Source organism: Meleagris gallopavo, chromosome 4 (genome assembly GCF_905368555.1).
Source record: "Meleagris gallopavo chromosome 4, MGAL_WU_HG_1.1, whole genome shotgun sequence".
In the NCBI taxonomy this organism is placed as follows: domain Eukaryota; kingdom Metazoa; phylum Chordata; class Aves; order Galliformes; family Phasianidae; genus Meleagris; species Meleagris gallopavo.
Genome location: NC_139407.1, coordinates 18,636,336 through 18,657,078, shown reverse-complemented (window position 1 = coordinate 18,657,078; position 20,743 = coordinate 18,636,336). Strand labels below are relative to the sequence as shown.

Genomic DNA, 20,743 nt, shown 5'->3' with positions numbered 1-20,743 from the left:
AGAAAAAACAAGATTTATTTATTTTTTTTTTTCCCCCCAACACTGCACGCTGAATTGGTGGTGACTTCACTCTCCAACTCTCTCATGGTTGGGGAAATCACTGAGATGAAATTCAATGAAAGGAGCAAGAGGCTGGTTTCTTCTTTAGCTGTGTTGCTAGGTATGCTTCTGGGCATGGCTTGGGCAGGACATGCATTTACAGACTATGGCTGTGTACCAGCAGAAAAGATCCTGTAGGAAGGAGATGAACTCCTCAGAGAACTCAAGGTTTCACTCACACCTCTTGCTGAGTTGGCTGGTAGCAAGCAGCCTCATGAAATGACATAAAGTACAAAAACAGTTACTTATATTACATATGCTTGTTTTTCTCTTCTGTCTCATCCAGTTACTTTATCTTGCCTTTTAAAAAAAAAAAGTTTTTAGGTATTTTAACCTTTCAGAGACAACCTTTTGAGTTTAAAGACTTTTCACTGGCTGGAGAGTGAAAAAAAATTGTTTGGAAACATTTGCCTTAGAGGTCGTGCTCTGTCATTGATGTGTACCTACCAAATTCTTTTCACTGATTAGGAGAAAAGTGGTTTTTCACTTTCAGAACAAACACGATGCCAAAGTCAAGAAGCCAGCAGTAGAACTGAGCCATCCAGTCTTGCTAATGTGACCCAGACTTCCATCAAACATAACTTTAAAAAAAAATCTTTATGGCAGAGTCTTGAAACATGCAAATTCTTAGTATAATTGCAAGTATGTGAGGTGCGTGCCTGGGAAAAGGAATTTCTAGTTGGAGGGAAATATAAAAAATACTTGCTAACTGATTGATATTGGTAGATCTTTGATGCCTTTCATTGTTATGTCACCTGCTAATATTCTGTAGATCTTACAAGTAGAGGAGTTTTCTCAACTAAACAACAAAGTTTAGTGCATGTTAGTATTGTTGCTCTTTGATTTTTCAGTATTATTTTGTCTTACTGTGTTGTATGTGTGAAATCTAGGTGGTGCTCATAGAAAATAAGGAGTTGTCTCTGATGCGTGCTAAAGACAGAAGTGATGAACTAGGTTTAAACAACATTTCATTTATTCAAGCAAATTTGGACTATTTTAATGGCACTTTTAACATTGGGGTAAGTGTTTATAGCTTTTCAACTTCAGAACATTAATTTCAATATCTGATTAATTGTTCTTAACACAATTACGATATTTGAGACAAGAAAATTTTATATTCATACAAACAATTATTTCTGATGCCGTGAGAAGAATCCTTGTTATTTTAACCTTGTTAGGTTGGGTTTCTATTTATTATTTGTTGCAAACTGACATCACTTTGGTCATTAGATGAGTGAAGAAGGAAGAGTCTGCTCCAATCAAATACAAAAATGAGTGCTGTCGGAGCATGTTGAAAAATAGCATGGTACATTTTTGGCTTAATCACGTGATTTTGAAATAAGCAGCTTGCTGATGAGATAATCTGGAGAGGGTTTTGAAGGCAGAAAGAAAAGACTGCTCATGGTCAGAGTAAGCCTGAGTACAGTAAAATGAGATCTGAAATGTAGGAAGGAGACAATAAAAGATTTGTTAAGATAAAACAAAAACTCAGGATTGTACAATGCAAAACTGACAAGAAACCTTGTGGAGAAATGCCAACGAATTGGATGGCTGGGTAATCACCAATTGGATGAAGTTCAACAGGAGCAAATGCCACGTTCCTCACCTGGAGTGAGGCAGCCCTGGCTGTGCATGCAGAGGGACGAGAGGCTGGAGAGCAACCCTACAGAAAGGGACCTGGGGGAGTTTTGGCTGATGGCAAGTTGAATGAAGAAGAGGGGTGGCTAGCAGGGACACAGAGGTGATTGTCCCCCTCTACTCTGCTCTTTTGAGGCCCCATCTGGAATACTGCATCCAAGTGTGGAGCCCCCAGTGCCACAAAGACAGGGAGCTGTTGGAAGGGGCCCAGAGGAGGGCCACGAAGATGATCAGGGGGCTGGAGCACCTCCCCTGTGAAGATAGGCTGAAGGAGCTGGGCTTGTTCAGCCTGGAGAAAAGAAGGCTGCGGGGTGACCTCATTGCAGCATTTCAGTAAGTGTCCAAAGAAGGGCTATGAAAATGGTGAAGGGTCTAGAGGACAAGATGTATGAGGACCAGCTAAGGAGGGAGGCCTCATGGTAGCTGCAGCTCCTCACAGGGAGCAGAGGGGCAGTGCTGATCTCTGCTTTCTGGTGGCAGTGACAGGACCTGAAGGAATGGCATGGAGCTGTGTCAGGGTCAAGTCAGGTTGGGTGTTAGGAAAAGGTTCTCCACCAGAGGGCGGTGGGCACAAAACAGGCTCTCCAGGTCAAATCAGCATGGCCCCCAGCTGCTGGAGTTCAAGGAGCATCTGGACACAACTTTTAGACATAGGGCTTGGGTTTTTGGGCATTCCTGTGTGGAACCAGGTGTTGGACTTATAGTTTTTCCTGAGTCTCTTCCACCTCAGGATATTTTGAGTCTAACTATGATGACAGGGAGAATGTAATACTAATGATCTAGGTGGCTATTCTTTGTGAAACACGTACTTGAGCTGTGTTCATAAATGTAAAATAATATCTCAATTTTTTTTAAGACTTATAATGAGCACTTCTGTTGCAGCCAGTGGGTGATATTTTGACTCACTGTGACTCTTAGGGAGACCTGAGAGGTGGCCTTTCAGTATCTAAATAGGCAGGCCAAAGCAGGACTTTGTTCTCCATTTACCATTCAGAGAGAGGCAGGCTGAGCTGTGGACCCAGGTGAGCTTCATGAGGCTCATCAAAGCCAAGTGCAAGGTTTGTACCTGGGTTGTGGCAACCCCTGCTATCAATGCAAGCTGGGAAGTGTAAGTCCTGCTGAAAAAGACTCGGAGGAAATGGTGAATGGCAGCTGGACATGAGCCATCAGGGTGCCCTCACAGCCCAGAAAGCAAACTGTATCCTGAGTGGCATCAACAGAAGTGTGGCCAGCAGGAGGTGATCCTGCCTCTCTGCTCTGCATTGTGAGATCTCACCTGGAGCACTGTGTCCAGATTGGGATTGGGGGGTCTTCATACAGGAGAGATGTGGACATGTTGGAGTGTGTCCAGAGGAGGGCCACAGAAGTGACCCAAGGGATGGAACACCTCCCTATGAGGACAAGCTGGGAGCTGGGGCTGTGCAGCCTGGAGAAGGCTCCAGGGAGACCTGAGAGGCGGCCTTTCAGTATCTAAAGAGGGGCTGTAAGAATGAAGGGGACAGGCTCTTTAGCAGAATCTGTTGTGGCAGGACAAGAGGAAATGGTTTCATACTGAAAGAGAGGAGGTTTAGACTGGACTTGAGGAAGAACTTTTTTACACTAAGGGTGGTGAAGCACTGGCACAGGTTGCCCAGAGAGGCGGTGGATGCCCCATCCCTGGAGACAGCCAAGGTCGGGCTGGAGGGGCTCTGAGCACCTGACAGAGCTGTAGGTGTCCCTGTTTATTGCAGGGCAGTTGGACCACATGGCCTTTAGGAATCCCTTCCAACTCAAAAGATTTTGTGATTTGAATACTGATTCAAAGTGTCTGTGTTAGACCCAGGAAGTAAATTCCTCTCCAGAATTCTGCAGTGCTGGTGAAGTGTAAGGCATAATGCTGTAAAGATTCCTCTCTCATTTTCTGTTAATGAAATATGAACTTTTACAGCAAGTTTCCATTTTTGGATGCAAGTCTGACTGTTCCTTAAACTATACATCCAAGGGGCTTCTTCTGCTACATCTTAAAATGTTTAATGCTGAAGGTTTATGGCACATAAGTCCTCTAGATTTGTTAAACAATTTGTTTGATCAAGAAAATGAAGCACAGTGCAGGAGAAGGGGGAAAACAAATAATTTTAGCACAGTCTTTCCAACTGCAATTTTCCAATAGTCTACCTTTAATTTCTGTTATATTGTTGTTTAGATCTCATTTAATGAAGCAGAGATCTGTTAAAAAAAAAAAAGAAAAAAAAACCAGAATAATGAATAATTTAGTGATTGGCGAGTGTGAAATGTCTAATAAATTGTGAGAGAAGTTTGCTTCCAGTTTTGTGGCCATGGGAGTTTTAGATCTTTTTTTGCTCTTTTTAAAGGTTGATACTAAGTTAAACATCTGTCTGAAGTTTTTATTTAATAAAAGGATGTTATATTCTCTCTCAAATGTTGTGATAAGTTTAAATATTTAAATAGACGTCAGTAGAAAATCACTCAAATTCTTCATTTCCAGGCCTGTGATTTCAGTGTACTTCGCTTGATTCTCTTGATTCTGTAGGCTCTTTGAGAAACAAACCTGCAAATTTCTCTTTTTGGAGACCTGAATCAATCTAAGCTATGGAATTAGTTTATCTCATATAATGATTCATTCTTCTGGATGTGCTCACGTTTTCTTTGCAGCTGTATGTAAGGGAGGAGCTGACTGCTTTTCTTAGCAGTAGCCCAAATGCCTGATGGTATCTTGGAAGTTGAATTATGTGAAGTTTAGCTACCTTTGAATCATTGTCACAAATGCTGGTCTGTTACAAAAATAACAGTGTAATGATGCATAGATGTGTACAAAGTTTGACAAGGTATCATTCCTAAACTGATCTTCTGAGACTGGTAAAGGTGATCTTTCATTGCACGATTTCACTCCTGTCAGTGACATAGTACAGCACGAGTATGAGAGTGCACATGACAAAAAATTCATGGATTATAGTAAACAAAATTTAAAGACATGGAAAAAATGAACTTGACAGAAATCTTCACCTTGCTGCTTTTGGTATTCATTTAAAACGTGTGTATATGTATCTTTAGATACTATAAAATGAATAACTGCATTATTTGGCTATTTTCTTAAGTGTTATGTGTAAGGAGCTCAAAAGCAGGTTTAGAAGAATTTATCAAGCAATTCCCTTTTGCTCTATTGGACCATCAGAGAATAAATGCAGATCAGTGGTCTCACACTGCATTAAGTCAACAATTGTTGTTCCCTTCAGGGGCCGCTTTCCTTTCTCCACAAATGAATTTGTGAACAAAATGCATTATCTGCATTTGTCCGCATTCTCTTTGTTTCAGTTAGCATGTTTGTTATATAGGATGTCCTAAAAGAAACTGCCTTGAATTTTATTTGTGATTTTTTCGCTTCAGTAAGTTGATTCTGAGGAACCCAAAGAAGAAACCAATAGGCTTTAAGTCCACTTAGGCTCAGCAAAACTACTGGTTTGATGGTTGTTATATAACCAACACGGGATTTAGGTCTCCTTCCCAAACATGCAAGCAAAACAGAGATCTTTGGAGAAATGTAAAAGTAACTATTCCCTGATAATCTAATAGTTGCAATATTAAAAATTGTTCTAATCTCAAACCAGGTTTTTTTGTTATTAAATTCATAAAAACAGAAAAAAATAATTGAAGTTACTACATTTATTAATTTGAAAGTTCTCCTTGAGACGAGAGTATTTGTTACCATCTGTATGCAGTTATAGTTCAGCTCACAATTAATAGTCTGCTCAGCTTGGCTTACATCGAGCAGCCGGCAAACAAAAAAGTCTTTGTTATAATCCACATCTGAGAGAAGTTTTTATCTTCCAGTTGCTGTACCTTGAAAAACAGCTTTGAACCTTGAAACGTGAGCTTTGCAGTTTTAAACGTTTTCCCTAAATTTACAGAGAAATAAAAGCATTGAAAACAATGCAGCTTTACAATTCTGAACCACTGTATAAAGTAGCAGGCAGAATTTTCAATTAAGGGAATGGCAGACTGTTTCCTCCAGAGCTGAGAGACCATAGAAGCAGGTCAGGTGAGGCTCGTTGTTGATTTTTGTTTGATGTTTGGGATTGTCTGGTATCTAATAAGGTACAAATGGGAATGCGATTCTTTTTTGATATTTCTAAATCCTTTTTGCTTGAACAAAAATTTCTTACCAATCCCCATAGCAGTTTCTTTTAGTGTTTTTCTGGAACTTTGTTTTCCTTTGAGTTGATATAGCAGTGTGGTGCACCCAGGCATGCATTTATATTATGACTGTTTCTGGAACCTTTGTTTACTATTGGTGACTCCCTTGTGAAGTGCAGTTGGTCATAAAGGTTAATCTGCACAAACAGGAAAGAGAGAAATGAAAAGCCAAGAATTAAGTATCAGGCCTCGGCCTTTGGCTTAACAGTTTTCATTGCTAAATACTCTTCAGATATCTAAGTAACTCAATCAAAAATATGCAACAGGATTGTATGTAGGATATTGCTGTAAAGAATTTGCTTATTCCTGTTTTTGTTGTTGTTGTTGTCGTTTTCAACATTGTAGGTGGCTCTTCATGCATGTGGTGTGGCAACAGACATGGTGATTGAACATTGCACCAAGGCCCGAGCAGCCTTTGTCATCTCCCCTTGTTGTTACGGCTTCATTCAGAACACTGTGAAGTTTAAATATCCAAGAAGGTAAACTAGGGCTAACAAGATAAATTTAAAGATACCAATTTAAATTCAGAAAAGGAAATGGTAATGGAGTGCAAAATTAGTCAATCATTGTAGGTGTCCAGGCTAAATTGTTCTCAATTACAATGCAACTAACTTCTCTTTCTACTTGCAAATTCATCCCTGAAAGGGAGATTACCCTGAAAGGTAATTTCTGGGTTATTTTCCTGGATTTATCTATTCATTGAAGTTCACAAAGGCTTTACACTATCAACGTAGTAGATGGAGTTTGTAGAAATCGCTGTAATATGCAGACCTCTTACCTTGAAATCACTACATTAATAGAAAGCTCATGAAAAGAACTGTAAGAAGGGGAATTGACATTTTAATGCTGGAGAAAGATGTAAGCAATCAGTTTAAATAAATGAATCTGCTTTATGCTGCAGTTTATTGCTTGTGAAACTGTTCTGATTTATTTCCATGTAGATCAGCTCTCCTGTTTTTTTTTTTTTTTTTAATTTGTCTTTTGGAACATATTTTTAATACTTTTTCAGTGAACTGAGTAGCTATTCTGTTCTCCAAATTAGCCATGTTGGAGATGTTTATGTATCTTAGGCTTAAGAATTTTAATGCCTCTTGTTGATACAAATAGAATGTAGAATTCAGGCAAAAAGTGGCAGAAGGCAAGATGCTAACTGCTTTCCATATAGAGCTAGGTTGGGGAGAGGTTTATTTTATTTCCTGAAGCTGAGCTTTGCCTGTTATGTGTCCAAGATGGATCAGACTTAATCATACTAGGAATTACAGCGTTGTCTCAGATCCGTATTTGCTACAATAAGGAGCTGAAACACACTGTATTAAAAGGGATCAGAAAATCTAAAATAATGCAAAATATTTTTCATATTTTTTTCCAGTATTCAAGTGTGTTGTCACAGAAGTGTTTGAAGAAAAAATACTGTGAAATTTACTGGCTTGATGAACTCTGCATTTAACAGTGCTTTCTTGCTCAATTTCCCGTATCTTCATATGTGTCCCTTTTGTTTTCTCCACTGACAAAGTACAAAAAAGTAGTATTCTTAAGGAAGGGGCAATAAAATTTTAGGCTTTCTGAAGTTAACGCTTAATGCAACTTCTCCATTGGCTTGTTAAGCAGCAGCTTTTGACAGTTATGGTTTTAGGTCATGAAGACCAGAAATGCACACTGCTAGAAATCTTTTATTTCTATAGGTGCTGCAAGATGGTAAATTGTTGGCGTTTTGTCTTTGCTAAAATTATGAATCTTGACAGTGTAAGCCACTGTAGGAAATGATGTGGTTCATAACATATCAAACTTTTCTTGAGCTATCCTTTAGAGCTTACTTTAAAAAAAAATGAGGGGGAGAAAAAAAGATTATAAAACATACCAGACTGCCCGTATTACTACGTGACTCATTCTCTGTGTGGCCCTTTTTTCCCCACTCAGTTTCATCTTAGAAACTTATTTTAGTGATACACAGAAAATATATGCGTGTCTAGAGGTTGTATACCTGTATAATACCTAGTAAGTGAAAATATGGAAAACCTAGTAAACCTGTGTTAGCATTTTTAATGGTTTAAAGGGAGGGTTTCTATGAGTAATTCAATAGAAGAGAAAAAAACATCAAATGTGCTTTTTCTTTATTTGTAAATGAAGTGTCTTCATGTATAGTTTTTTGAATGTCTTCTGGTTTGCTACAGATAGTGCTGTTCTGTTTAGAATGTGGTCTGGTATGTGAGGATTGCTTTTATATTCCAGCTTGAGGTTTTAAGATGTTAATTGAATTAGTCTCTTTCTTTTTCCAGTCATCAGTTCAAGGAAATTTTATCCTACAAGGTATGTAAAATAAACAGCTGTGTGTTGTGAACGGGGGGTGTGTTGTACCATTCCTTGCACTTCGCTGGGTCTTACAAATGAAATATGAGTATTTATCTTTTAATTGAGAAGGAATGCATGTGTTATGTAGTAGTGCAGATGTCACTGCGTTGCCTTCTTTCCACCATACTTTTTTTTAAATTTCTTTCCATAAATTTAAGTATTATTTTCCAGAAAAGGTCTTTTTATTTTCATCATAAGATGTAGAAGAGCTATTGCTAAGCCAATCCTAAAGTATCTCCTTCGACACGTATCAGTTAAAAGTTACAGGATACCAGTTTACTTATCTAGTCTTAAATACTAAATGTTTATAATGTAGAAACTTGCAATCGTTTTTAGATACAATTGTTACTTTTATGGATACTATTTTCTGGTAAGATCATATTTCTGCCTCTAATTTATGTCCAGAAGACCTCATACAATGAGCAGGAAATGATAATTCTCTTCATCAATAATTTTGTGCAGTACTGTTTTAAAAACTTCATTCAAAATTATTTTAAGAAGATTCAAATGTTTTGATCCTGGAGAGACAAGGTCTATGTGGATGAAGTCTGGGAGAAAAGTGGGAAAAAGAAGCAACGAAGCATGCAGGTCTGTCAAAATGAAATAACAGGGGAGTAAAATAGGACAAGGCAGTGCAGTAGTCAGGAGATGACTGGTACTGATTTATTAAGCTTTGTCCAGTGTGTTTAAACTTAGTGATGAGCAACCAGGAATGCAAACGTAAGACACACTTAATGTGGTATGGAAAGAGAATATTTCTATTCAAGAGAAGCAAGGTTATATAGAAACTTTATTAACACTAATTTATCACATCCTAGGCGAAGTCTCAGTTTTTAGAAAAGCCAGTGAATTCTGGAGATGCAGAATAGTCTTCTATTACAAAAATATGTTTGGAAGATGCTATTTTTAATCTCCAAATGTGCCAAATGTGCTTTGGGACCCTGAGCATACTGAAGAATGCTGTATATAGCAGGAAGATTGTCCTTTTTGATCCTGCCATAAGAGGACATTTGAAAAAAAAATTAAAAACTTCAGCCAGCTTACACAGGGAGGTTCAGTTATTATAGTCTTTGTGACAGTCTGATCTAAGTACACTTCATTGACTTGCACAGAAATAAATTTCCGTGGTTTGAATTGATAAAAGGGCATAGTGAGATTTGAATCTGAGATTAGTTTTTGCATAGATTAACATTCCTTCAGCACGTTTACAAGAAAAATTCAGGTTTGAGATTAGAAAATATTTGCTCACATGTTGTTAAAAGTTGACCTGTTGACAATACGGAGAGGTATGGTGACATGTGAAATCAAGGAAGCCTAGGTTAGGATAGTGTGTGTAATATTATTTAAGTTCTGATTTTTTGTTGTTGTTGTTGTTTTTCTGCTCTTTTTTTTTTTTTCTTGAATCTATTAATATCTGGATATTTGAATTGCATGTTTTATCACCGCTTTAGAAATTTCAGCATCGTTTTTGTGTTGCAGAACTGCATAGTGGCCAAGGACAATGCTAAAAAAAAAAAAATATTTCTGTTCTTAATAATGTAAGGGTTTGTACAAATGATCTAGGCTGGATGGTGCCTCAAGTAATCCTAGTTATAAATAACTTTTGTTATACAGCTAGCTGTATGCATTTTTATATATTTCATATTAATAAACTGTTACAGGATGCTGGCTAGTAGCCAAAGCTACCATGTGCTAGCCAGACATTGTCTGTGTCACCCCCCCCTCCAGTTTCCATTTGAAATTCATTTCTCTTATCTCCCATTTTAGTGAGATCTAAAAAGACATCCAGAAGTCTGGCAGTTCTAAAATGTTTCTGATGAGAACATTATGCTGTAATTCATTCGTTTACAGTTGCAAAGGTTATGGTAGCTCTAGATGTCTACCATGATACATTTTTTTTAAAACTCTCTTTGTCAAGATGCTCTCCCTGTCAAAGACTTAGAAAGAAAGAATGAATAACTTTGGACATAAAGCTTTGAAAACTTGATAGGCATTTTTGTGGGTATTCTGAAAAGCAAGTTAACAGCTTCTGCATGCACAAAGTTTGTGCAGTTTAAAGTGGTTATCCTAGTTACTTCAGAAATGCTTTTCTGCTCATTTTTAACCAACAGAAGATCTCACAATTTACTGGTTCTGTCATAGGAAAAAGATGTGGTTGTAACTTAAACTTTAATTTAACTATGAGGCTCATCTCTGGTAGGAAGCTAAGGCACTGGAGTCAGTCCAGATTTCCAGGTTAAGTGGCAAGTCTTTTATTCTTTCTCTCCTACCAAACCCAACTTTTTCTTCCCAAGCTGCTTATCAGTGTTCCCCCTCTCCTAAAAACAGCCACATTGCCTCTATCTCTTTTTTTTTTTCTCCTCTGTTCCCTAGTACGTACTTCTGGGTTAAACATTTTCAATCCTTTCATACTATAGAAATAGCCATATTTAAACCAAAAAATACAGCGAAATTACCTGAGCAAAACATATTGAGTTCTAATCATGTTATAGCATGTTCTCATTTTGCTTGCACGTTTATTATGGAGCTGTGAGCTGAAAACCCTTGTGTGTGTTAGCTATAGTAGGGAACTGCCTCAATTATACCATATGATTAAATAAATAAAATTTGAGTTTAAAGGCAGGCAAGAAACATGCATACTTGAGTAGAAATCTGCTTATAGTTGCGCTTGATTTTTCAATTTTTTTACAACCCAAAGTAATATAAATTAGGATTTGCACACTGATTTTTTTTTTTTGAACACTGTTTTCTACATGATAGTGTTTTTTAATACATCTGAATAGTAAATTAGAATCATAGAATCACAGAATGGCTTGGGTTGGAAGGGACCTTAAAATCATCTAGTTCCAACCCCAATTAGATTTTTCTTACTGTATTCAAAAGAAAGAAACACTACTGAACTAAGTATCTTTACTTCTCCTTTTAGGAGCACATGATCCTTTGTAGGTTTGCAGATCAGACAGCTGTTCATCTTCCACCTGAACGGAAGCTGATAGGTATGATTTTCTACAGCTATTACTTAAAATATTTCAGTAAGGTCTTTACATTGCTATATAAAGGAATAAACAGTGCTGTGAAATCTGGGTTTCTTCACATTATTCTCCTTGCTGTTCTGAACTATGGTATTAAAACTGAAAACTGTTTTCTTTGTTCCTAATTATCAACGTGAGCTAGAGGGTTTGCATTTTACTTTTTTCTTTTTTCTTGCCTCTCCACATTTTTCACACTCTATGAAGAAGAGTGAGGTTTTTGTAAACTTTACTGAAGTCCTTCTATTGCCAGTCCATATCACATTAAAAGCACTTGCTATTTGTAGCAGTGATTTGCAGTGTGGACCTTTTATGCTGATTGTAATTGCTGGTAGTAACCTGTTAGAAGGGCAAGTACATAGCACCAGCTGTAAACAGCAAAACTGCATCACAGAATTTAGGCTACGTTTGATACAGACAAGCGGTATGGCATACAAACCTATTTTGTTCACCTCAATATTAAATTTGTAATAATTTTGGAAAATATCCTGAAGATTTTCTGGGATTGTATTTAAATGAGTAATTTTAATTTGACAACTCTGACCCGAGCACAATTTGGCTTGCCCCTTATCAGGGTTACAAGCTTTCCCATTGTGGGAAAGCATATGCTATAGCTTCAACAGTGCATGATTAAGTTTTCACCTTTCAGTAGTCAGTTCTGTTTCAGATTTCTATATTACTGCAGTTTTGAATAAGAGTAGCTGCCTTCTTTTGGGTTATTTCCATGCAATTAGTGGCGAAAGCAATATCATCCCTGTAATTTCAGATCATTGCTTAAGTGTTTTCTGAGATAAAGAAATGCACAAGGGTGGTGGTAATTTCATTACTACAATAGACAGCAAAGTATATAACATAGTATTTAATAAACAGAAACACAGAAGTTCATATTATGCATAACTGTACATCTCATTGTCTTCCATTGATTTTTCTATTTTTTATCTGAAGAAATAATAAAAAAAAGACTTAAGATTTTGGAAATATGGAATAAGCAAAGCTGTTTCTTTATTACATATGAAATTCTAGTTTTTTTTTATTCATAAGAGGTTATAATGTGCTCCTGTTCTAATGTTCCAGTGGAAGCTATAAACTAGATTCCATGTCAGAAAAGACAGAAGGGCTTGAGAACTCTAAGGATATAACAGTGGATTCTTGGTTCCTGTGAACCACACAATCACAGCATGACAGGGGTTGAAGTCATTCTATGACCTCAGCAGATCATTGGTGCTGCTAAAGCAGGTACTTTACAGTAGGTTGTGCAGGTAGGTGTCCAGCCGAGTCTTGAGTATCTCCATAGGAGACTCCATAGCCTCTCTGGGCAACCTGTTCCAGAGTTCTGTCACCCTTACTGTGAAGATCTTCCACGTGCTAGTATAGAACTTTGTGTATTCAAGTTTTAGGCCGTTAGTCCTTGTCCTGTCACTACACACCATTGAGAAGAACCTGGCCTCATCCATTAGCCTCCCACCTCCCTTTAGATACTTATAAACATTTATTAGATCTTCTCTGTTGTCTTTTCCCCAGGCTGAACCAGACCCAAATTATGCAGCCTTTCCTCATACAGGAGATGCTCCAAGCCCTTTATCATCTTTGTGGCCCTCCACAGGACTCCTCCTAGGAGGTCCTTGGTTGTTTGTTTTTTGTTTTATTTTATTGGTGAGCCCAGAACTGAATGCAGTAGTCTACATGTGGCCTCACCAGGACTGAGCAGAGGGGGAGAGGATGTTCTCCCTTGACCTGCTGGCCACAGTCCTTTTAATGCACCCTGGAATACCATTGGCCTTCTTGGCAACAAGGGCACACTGCTGGCTCATGGCCAACCTGTTGTCCACCAGGACCCCTAGGTCCTTTTCTGCAGCACTCCTCTCCAAGAGGTCATCCTCTAACTGATACTGATGCACATGATTATTCCTCCCCCACTTACTAAATGTATGACAGCAGTGAAGCAAATAATCATGTTTTTCAATAAGATTTGTTCAAAGAATTTTGATTATTTCCTTTACTAGCTACAGAAAAAGAAAGAAATACAGGTACAAAGATGACAGTATTTTACAACTTGTCTGCTCTTCTGCTATCATCATAGTATTTGTGAATGAAAAAAAAATCAGCATTTGGGTACCAGTGTAGCACCAGGAATTTTCTCCTGCTGTTTACTAGGTGGACTGAAAGTTGGAAGAGGACTCAACAACATCTTTTAAAGATCATAATTTTTGCCTTTTCTCTCTCTGAAACAGTAACTTTTTTTTTAATCACAAACATAACTTCTTATGTCTTTTTCCTGACAAAAACCAAACACAAATCATTTTTCCCCTTTCCCAGACAGGAAATGTCATTGCTTTTTATGTTTTAAAGAATGATTGTTGCTTTATTTTTCCCCTTAAAATTCCAGTTAACACTTGTCAGTTTAATTGAAGACCATTCCCGTTCCATTTAACTATTTCAGCTGTGAAATTTGATGTTGTCTTGTTTGCAAAAAAAGCTTAGGATTGACTTAGATTAGTGTTGCAGCCACTGTGAGTTTTTGTTTGTTAATGTTTGTTAATGTTTGTGCAATGCATAATCAGATATTGAGAAATCTCTGCAGATTTCATTTAATACGAATATTTCTAAACAACTGAAGGCTTTTATTTTCAGTTGTAAATGGTAATGGCTTGTTCCACTTTTAAGGATAGTATTGTAAAATGTATTTCAGCAATTATGCAGCCTCAATAAAATAACATACTTTTGTTTAATTACCTAAAAGCCCCTAAATAAGCTGCACACAAAGTGCAGCATTCTGGCTGCCGTCACAAATTGGAGGCTACTACCAAAATAGAATCAAAATGTCATTATCTTGATGAAGTCAAAATAGTGAATTTAGTTGAGAAGGAGAAAATACTTCTGGCCATCAGTTCACTGTGGAAAGAGAGGGAAGACTGGACTAAACATTGTATTGAAGTGTGATATGCACCAGCTGTCCTGAAATGTAAAGATACTAGGGGACATGTTCATGCCAACTACCTTAAGCTTGCACAGATGCTTACCAGGTGCAACCAAATTCCATATATATTGAAGGGAAATAAATAAGCAAGTAAGAGAGTAGTTTAGAATACCTGACTTATGTCCTGATGATGAACTGAATATGAATGCTCCTTATTAGTACTCATCTCAGTCCAAAAAATGTATAATTTTGCAATTCTTTCAAGAAAGAGAAAATGGACAGTAATATTGGCTTCGAGAGTGGCTTGGTGACTGTGTCAGCCAGTTCCCTCAGGACTCAGGGATGCATCTCATCAGGACCTGTAGACTTGTGGGTATTCAGGTTCCTCAGGTGGTCACAAATCTGATCTTCACTCACAGTTTCATTTATGTGTCTTCAGATCACCTACACTGGATAACTATTCAGTATTTTCTTCTTTCCTTGCTTATCAGTAAGCAAAGATTTTCAGATTTTAGATGAAACTGTGACAGGAAAACAACTATGGTTATAAAGGAGTATGACTTACTGATGTTTTGTCTTAAAATTGAGTCCATATTTCTGATAATGCTTGTGTATTTTTAGACTTTGTGCTCTCCTTTCCTCTTTCTTTCAGGAAAGCAGTGTATGGGGCTTGTGGATCTCGATCGAGCATGGGCTGCGGAAAGATGTAACTACTCTGTCCAAGTTACATCTATGGAGCCAGAGAGCTGTTCTCCAAAGAACAATATGTTTGTGGGCACTCCAGTTTAGAGAATGAAACTTGCACTTGATTTGATCATAAATCTTCAATGCATAAAAACATACAGCAAATACAAGCACAATTGGGAACCAGACATCATGCATCTTGAACCCATTGTGTTTAGAAAAGGAAGCAGCATGAGAAGTTTTAGAAAGTGGACTGCATGCAGAGCATTGCAAATTGTACTTGTAATGTATCATTAAGCAACTTTTGGTTCTCATAGTGAGAAGTTTCTCTAACAATGATCCATAGAATTGCATCCATCTGCTGAAGCTAAGAAAAAAGGGGAAGAAGGCTTAGAAGGGAAGGTCATTTCCTTTTCAGTAAAGCTGTCTTGGCTGCTTCAAAATTGCATTCATGTTCAAAACTTCATTTGTGCTCATGGGCAGAGCAGTTATCAGCCAGTAATGCAGTTCACTAGAGGGAGCAGATTTATGGTGTTAGTGATGAAAACTGTTGCAACAGTGATGAAACAGTGATCAGATGAAACTGATGCATCAGGTATTGGCTAGATTTAGCTAAAGAATGCCATACTATTTCATCAAGATTATTAATACAAGTTCTTCAGAATGCTTTCAGTATCATTCTGCATATAATTTGTACTCCAACTTAATCCTTTTAAAAATGATGTAAAATTTTTACCTTCAGATATTACACAAGAATTCTGTATCCAGTCATTGGAAAGTGTGTGTGTGTGTGTGTGTGTGTGTGTGTGTGTGTGTGGCTAAAGAGAGCAAACCCTTATTTCTTTGTTGTCCAGATTATAGGAGCTGACAATGATGTCAGTGAATGGTTACTTCACTGCCACCTCTGCTAATTGAAATGGATTACCGTCCATTTGAAAGAGGCTTCCTTTCAGATACAATTTTTAAAAGAAGTTCTTGTGTCCATATACATAATCTTCATTTATTTTTATATTCTGTTTAAATTTGGAAGAAGTTGCAGTTGTGGAACTATTTGAAAAGTTCAATCATAGACATGTTACCATTAAATGAAAAATAAAATGTTCTTCTGTGTTTGGTTAGTATGCAGTTTTCTACCCTGCTTTAAAACTGTCTGTTCACACTGTCACAGCAAAAAAAGCTCGTAACAAGATATTTTTTGTGTGTTTGTGAGTTTCATACGTTTCCAAATTCTGCCATGGTTTAATTTAAATATATCTGAAGTTTAATCAGCATATGTGGGAAACAGAATTACAAACAGCAACAGGTATTGGAGGAAAAGAAAGGATCCCAATATATTTTATTCTTTCTGAAAGCTCTTTCTAAGATATCTAAATATTTGTTTTAATGTGAAGATTGAAGGAAGCTGCACTCATATTTGGAAGCACAAAGGTAAGCAAATAGGTATTCATATCTTCACTGTGAATTCTTGAAAATAACGTAGTGTTTTTTCTGCAATTTTTTATAGTTACAAGAGAAGGTAGGAATTGCAAGTTTGTGTAGCTAGTATAAAACACATGGCAGTAGCAATTGCCTTTGGAGGTTTTGCTCAGAGATACATTTGCCAAAGAGAACTGTTTTTAAGTTGTAACTATGTCAAATCTGAACATTATTCACGTTAATCTATTTGGAACTCCAGATTGTATATCTGGAGTGAGAAAATCTCTTCATTACTTTTTTTTATGATGGAGAAAGAATAATATTATAATTATATGCAAATGGTAAAACTGAAACCAAGTTTTTTTTTCTTTGTTTGCAGCAATTTCCCTGATAAGTCATGTATAAGGAAAAGTATTTAGGCTAGTTTTATAACAAATCATGCAGGTTATTTCTGAGTGAACCAAATAGTTTTAAAACTTTGTAAGTGTCAAGTATTGTATTTCTTAACTACTAACTCAAAATTATTTTACTTAACTATTTGAGTTTCTCACATGTGGTTTTTTTTTTTTTTTTCAGATATGCGACTTGAATGCTTCAGTTTATGCGAAGTGAGTGATACTATTGGAGATTTCCTTGTTAACTGATTAAATAATCAGTGATTCTAGAGATTGAATTACTGACTAATGGTACACTGTTTCCTGTTTAGACTATATCACTTGACTGTGCTGATTTTTCATGAGTTTGTACAGCATCAGCTGAGATGGAGCCCTTGGAACAGGGCTAGATGATACAGTTGCACTAATAATGAAGACAACTATTAATTTTAGTGTTTACCACTTTAAAGATAAATATTTCATGATCATAGAAAAACATGAACTTGTTACATGAACTGAAATGTACCTTGAATTATTCTTTTTTTGTTGGTCAAGTTCTCTGTGATGCTGAATACATTACATTTTTATCCACTGACTTTAATGTATGTGGCACCTGACTTTTTAATTAAAAAGTGTACTGAGCCATTATTATGTTTACACTCCAATATTTCTTTAGTTCACAGCAGGTATGTAAGCACACAGGATTTATTGCCAATTGTTTTTTGGCTGATATTGCCATATTTTTTTCTTTTTAATTTAAAATGATCCCTTCTTTTCAGTGGGTATCTTTTTGATTTTGGAATTTATTTATCAACACTAGTGCCCCATCTGGTGTTTGTAAACTGATGAGGATGGAATTATGTTTCTTGAAGTTAGAAAAAAAAATCTACGTTCTGTCTGTCTTTGGAATCACAATGCAACTAAATGAGTGGTGAACTCAGCAGAATCTTAATATGTGAGATCTAAAATAATTTAAATAACGGTGTTGGTTAAAAAGGTGGTTGTGAAATTTGGGGCAATTGCAGGCTAGTTGCAGAAGGATTAGGAATAGATAAAACGTACAAAAGAAACGGCATTTTCATTTCTTGGATGTGTTCCCTTCATTGGCAGAAACCAAGATCTAATTTTAGAAACTGTTCTTAATATTTCTGAGCACTTTATCCACCATAAACATTAGTTCACATTATAATATTTACACTTTTTTCAGTCAATAATAATTATTTTATCTTTCTATTAACATATCATTATACGATATAATTTACTCTCTCCCGGTGCTAGTTTTCCAAAATTGACTTATTTTTGACATTCTGGAACAGCATTCCATACATGCTTTTAATTGTTGACAACAACTTCTGAGCGTTAAATGTCGACTTAAAATAATGTGCTAGTGTAGTTAGTGCTTTTTGTTAGAGTATGTTGTTGTAACTAAAATTTCTAACATTTATATTATATATTTGCTGCGTTAAGTGTTGTAACATTAGATGTAATTTAACGTAGCATTTTGACAAGATTTTGACAAGAAATTTATGAAGGTACAATAAGTTACTATGAACTGTTGTCAGTATCACTAGTACTTAGATCTCAAACACCTTCAAATGCAGCATTATAATCCTCAGTTAAATTAAATAGGTGCATCTGTCCAATAATGGATGCAAGAGACAAAGGAAAGTCTGTTTCATTTATTTTGTTAAAGCAATAATGAGGAAAAGGCTTATTTAGGTGAAACAGTGTAAGAGTTAATTTATCTCTGCCATGTAACAGTCTTGATTACCAGATTTTGATGTGTTTCCTTGCTGTTTTTTTTCTTATGCTACTGTTTAGAGACAACAAAAATTATGTTGAAGACCTCAGCGTGACTCCTATTACAGGTGTATCAAGCAGCAGTTTTTCAACTGTTTGGGATTGATATGCCAGAACAGATGTTCCTAAAATAAGGTTGCAGGTAAGAAAAGGGAGAGATAAATCTTGTGGTTTTATGCCTTGTGTTTGCAGTTGATAGCTGTTTACTAGGGACGCTACAGAGTTAAATGGAAATAAGCCATATCAGGTTGGAAATCTTCCAAGACTACTCGTTCTGTGATTTTCCAGGAAGGGAAGTGAGGGTGCCCTGCCTGGGATTCCTCATGTTGTACTTCTTGCTTTAGTATTTGCCTTTCTGAAGCCATTGGGGAACCTCTCCTGTTTCACAACCTATTAGAAAGGAGGAGTCTCACGAAGGTTTCAGACAGTTCTCTCCATACTATCAGATGCATCCTGTTTAGTCCTTTGGACTTGTTTTGGTCAGAGAATGGTTTTCAAGAGGGAGAAACAGGTTAGAGCTATGGTATGATGGGAAATGTTAAATCTGGAGGAAATTAAGTTATCTGACATATGAAATAAATATGAACAAGACTAGAACTCACTTTTAATTTACCCGTTCAAAAAAAAAAAAGCTACGGAGTAATTACACTGCTGAAGAAAGTCTGATTCTTATCAGATGTTTTGCCTAATGCTTTCAATACAGCCAAGGTACGTTAGTGTAAGCAGAGGAGCAGTGCAAATGTGGAAAGGAAGTTTGAGTTGAGTAGGCAGTAGTTATCTGAGATGCTCCAGCTGTGGAACTCAATCCTTCTAGTAATTTAGTTTAGCTCCCCATCCCAGCATGTTTTAAGAGATTTTTCTGTGTTTTTTTTTTTTTCTGGATTGAGGACCACTTCTGGTTTACCTGTGGCTGTTTGAACTAATCTAAAAACTTCTCCTGTTTTTCTCCTGATTTGTTTTTGTGATAAGCTGACCTACTCCTTGGTTGCGTTGACCGTATAAAAATACATATTAGAAGACATCCAAGAGGCCAAGAAAATCATGTAGGTGATTTTAACAGCTTATAGACAAAGAATCCTATTGTTTTGCAAAGAAAATACAAAACTGGTGTACTAGAATAATGTTATCAACTTAGAGCTTTGCACAGAACTCCAGGGATACCAATAAGTTTGTAAGTGTCTGGGTATGCATTTTTATAATGTGTATGTTTCTCTGTGGCATCCCTATTCAGCCAGTGGAATTCCCCATCACAAATTCTCACTGAGCCAAGATTTCAAGATTTAAATCACACTTTTAAATGGAGCTTTTTAAAAACAAAACAAAAATGGATAATTAAGTTATCCATAGTTAAAAGAGACAACAGTGAAGGATCATGGTGGATAGAAGCTTCCTGTTTTAGACCTTAGGCCAACAACTTTGAGCCACCCACAGCTCCTTCAACAGCAAAGTTGCCTTTTCTTTAAGGTCTCTGGTCTGGACTGGTATTGGCAACCAGAACAATCAGAGTTGTGAATTGCTGTTTTGAATCCCTGTTGCCACCATTTAATTAAGTGACCGACTTCTTAAAATTAACTTTTATTCAGTCTTGTTCTTCAGCTAATAAGAGACTATTGAATTGCACAGCTTCTAGTTATTATGGTTTTTCATCAGCTAATGTTGTTTTTCATGCACTTTGGTATAAACTGTAGGTTTATTTCATGGATAGATAAGCTGATCTCATACTCATGCTATGTTAACAGCTCCTGCATTATGATGCATATATATTACTGCAGCTCAATATAAGGTTGGATGACATCATGAACAGATGATAACTTCTAGTCTGTTGTACTGACATTGCTCTCTTAAACAAAATCACATAAAATATAGACAATTCAGATTGTCTAAGAGGCCAGGAGATGAAGTAGATATATATAGATATAGATATATATAGTATTTCTGCGCACTGCTTTTGCATGCTTTTAGTTAGTTTTGTAGAAATAGCTAATGTTTGGCACCATGAAGGTTGTTTTTACTCATTTGGCATGTTACCATTCAAATACCCATTTAGTGTGGTCACCAACTATAGAAATAATTAAACAATACTGTAAATGGGCATGTTCTCTTTGTTAGGATGATTGCTGACACACTGAGTTCTTTTCATTAAGTAATTTGACCACAGCCATCTCTTTACTTTGGAAAAGACAGAGGAAAAAAGCTCTCGCAAATATGTTTTTCTCTTGGTCTTCATATTTGCAGTGCTTGTATAG

General features: G+C 36.6%; 1 protein-coding gene across 5 annotated transcripts in view; it reads left to right on the top strand.

Moving 5' to 3' along the window:
• The window catches only part of GSTCD (glutathione S-transferase C-terminal domain containing), a 71,526-nt gene that overhangs the window by 47,079 nt on the left and 3,704 nt on the right, over positions 1 to 20,743 (top strand). For 3 of the 5 annotated variants that reach the window (XM_085222374.1, XM_085222370.1, XM_085222373.1), the window contains exons 8-13: positions 990 to 1,118; positions 6,274 to 6,407; positions 8,205 to 8,235; positions 11,204 to 11,273; positions 14,876 to 16,931; positions 18,519 to 18,639. In XM_085222374.1, coding sequence (XP_085078500.1) covers positions 990 to 1,118; positions 6,274 to 6,407; positions 8,205 to 8,235; positions 11,204 to 11,273; positions 14,876 to 15,012 — 501 coding nt within the window. In that variant the 3' untranslated portion in view covers positions 15,013 to 16,931; positions 18,519 to 18,639. Of the gene's footprint in view, positions 1 to 989; positions 1,119 to 6,273; positions 6,408 to 8,204; positions 8,236 to 11,203; positions 11,274 to 14,875; positions 16,932 to 18,518; positions 18,640 to 19,466; positions 19,541 to 20,743 lie in introns of all 5 variants that reach the window. The other 2 variants (XM_085222371.1, XM_085222372.1) reach the window with 2 other exon arrangements.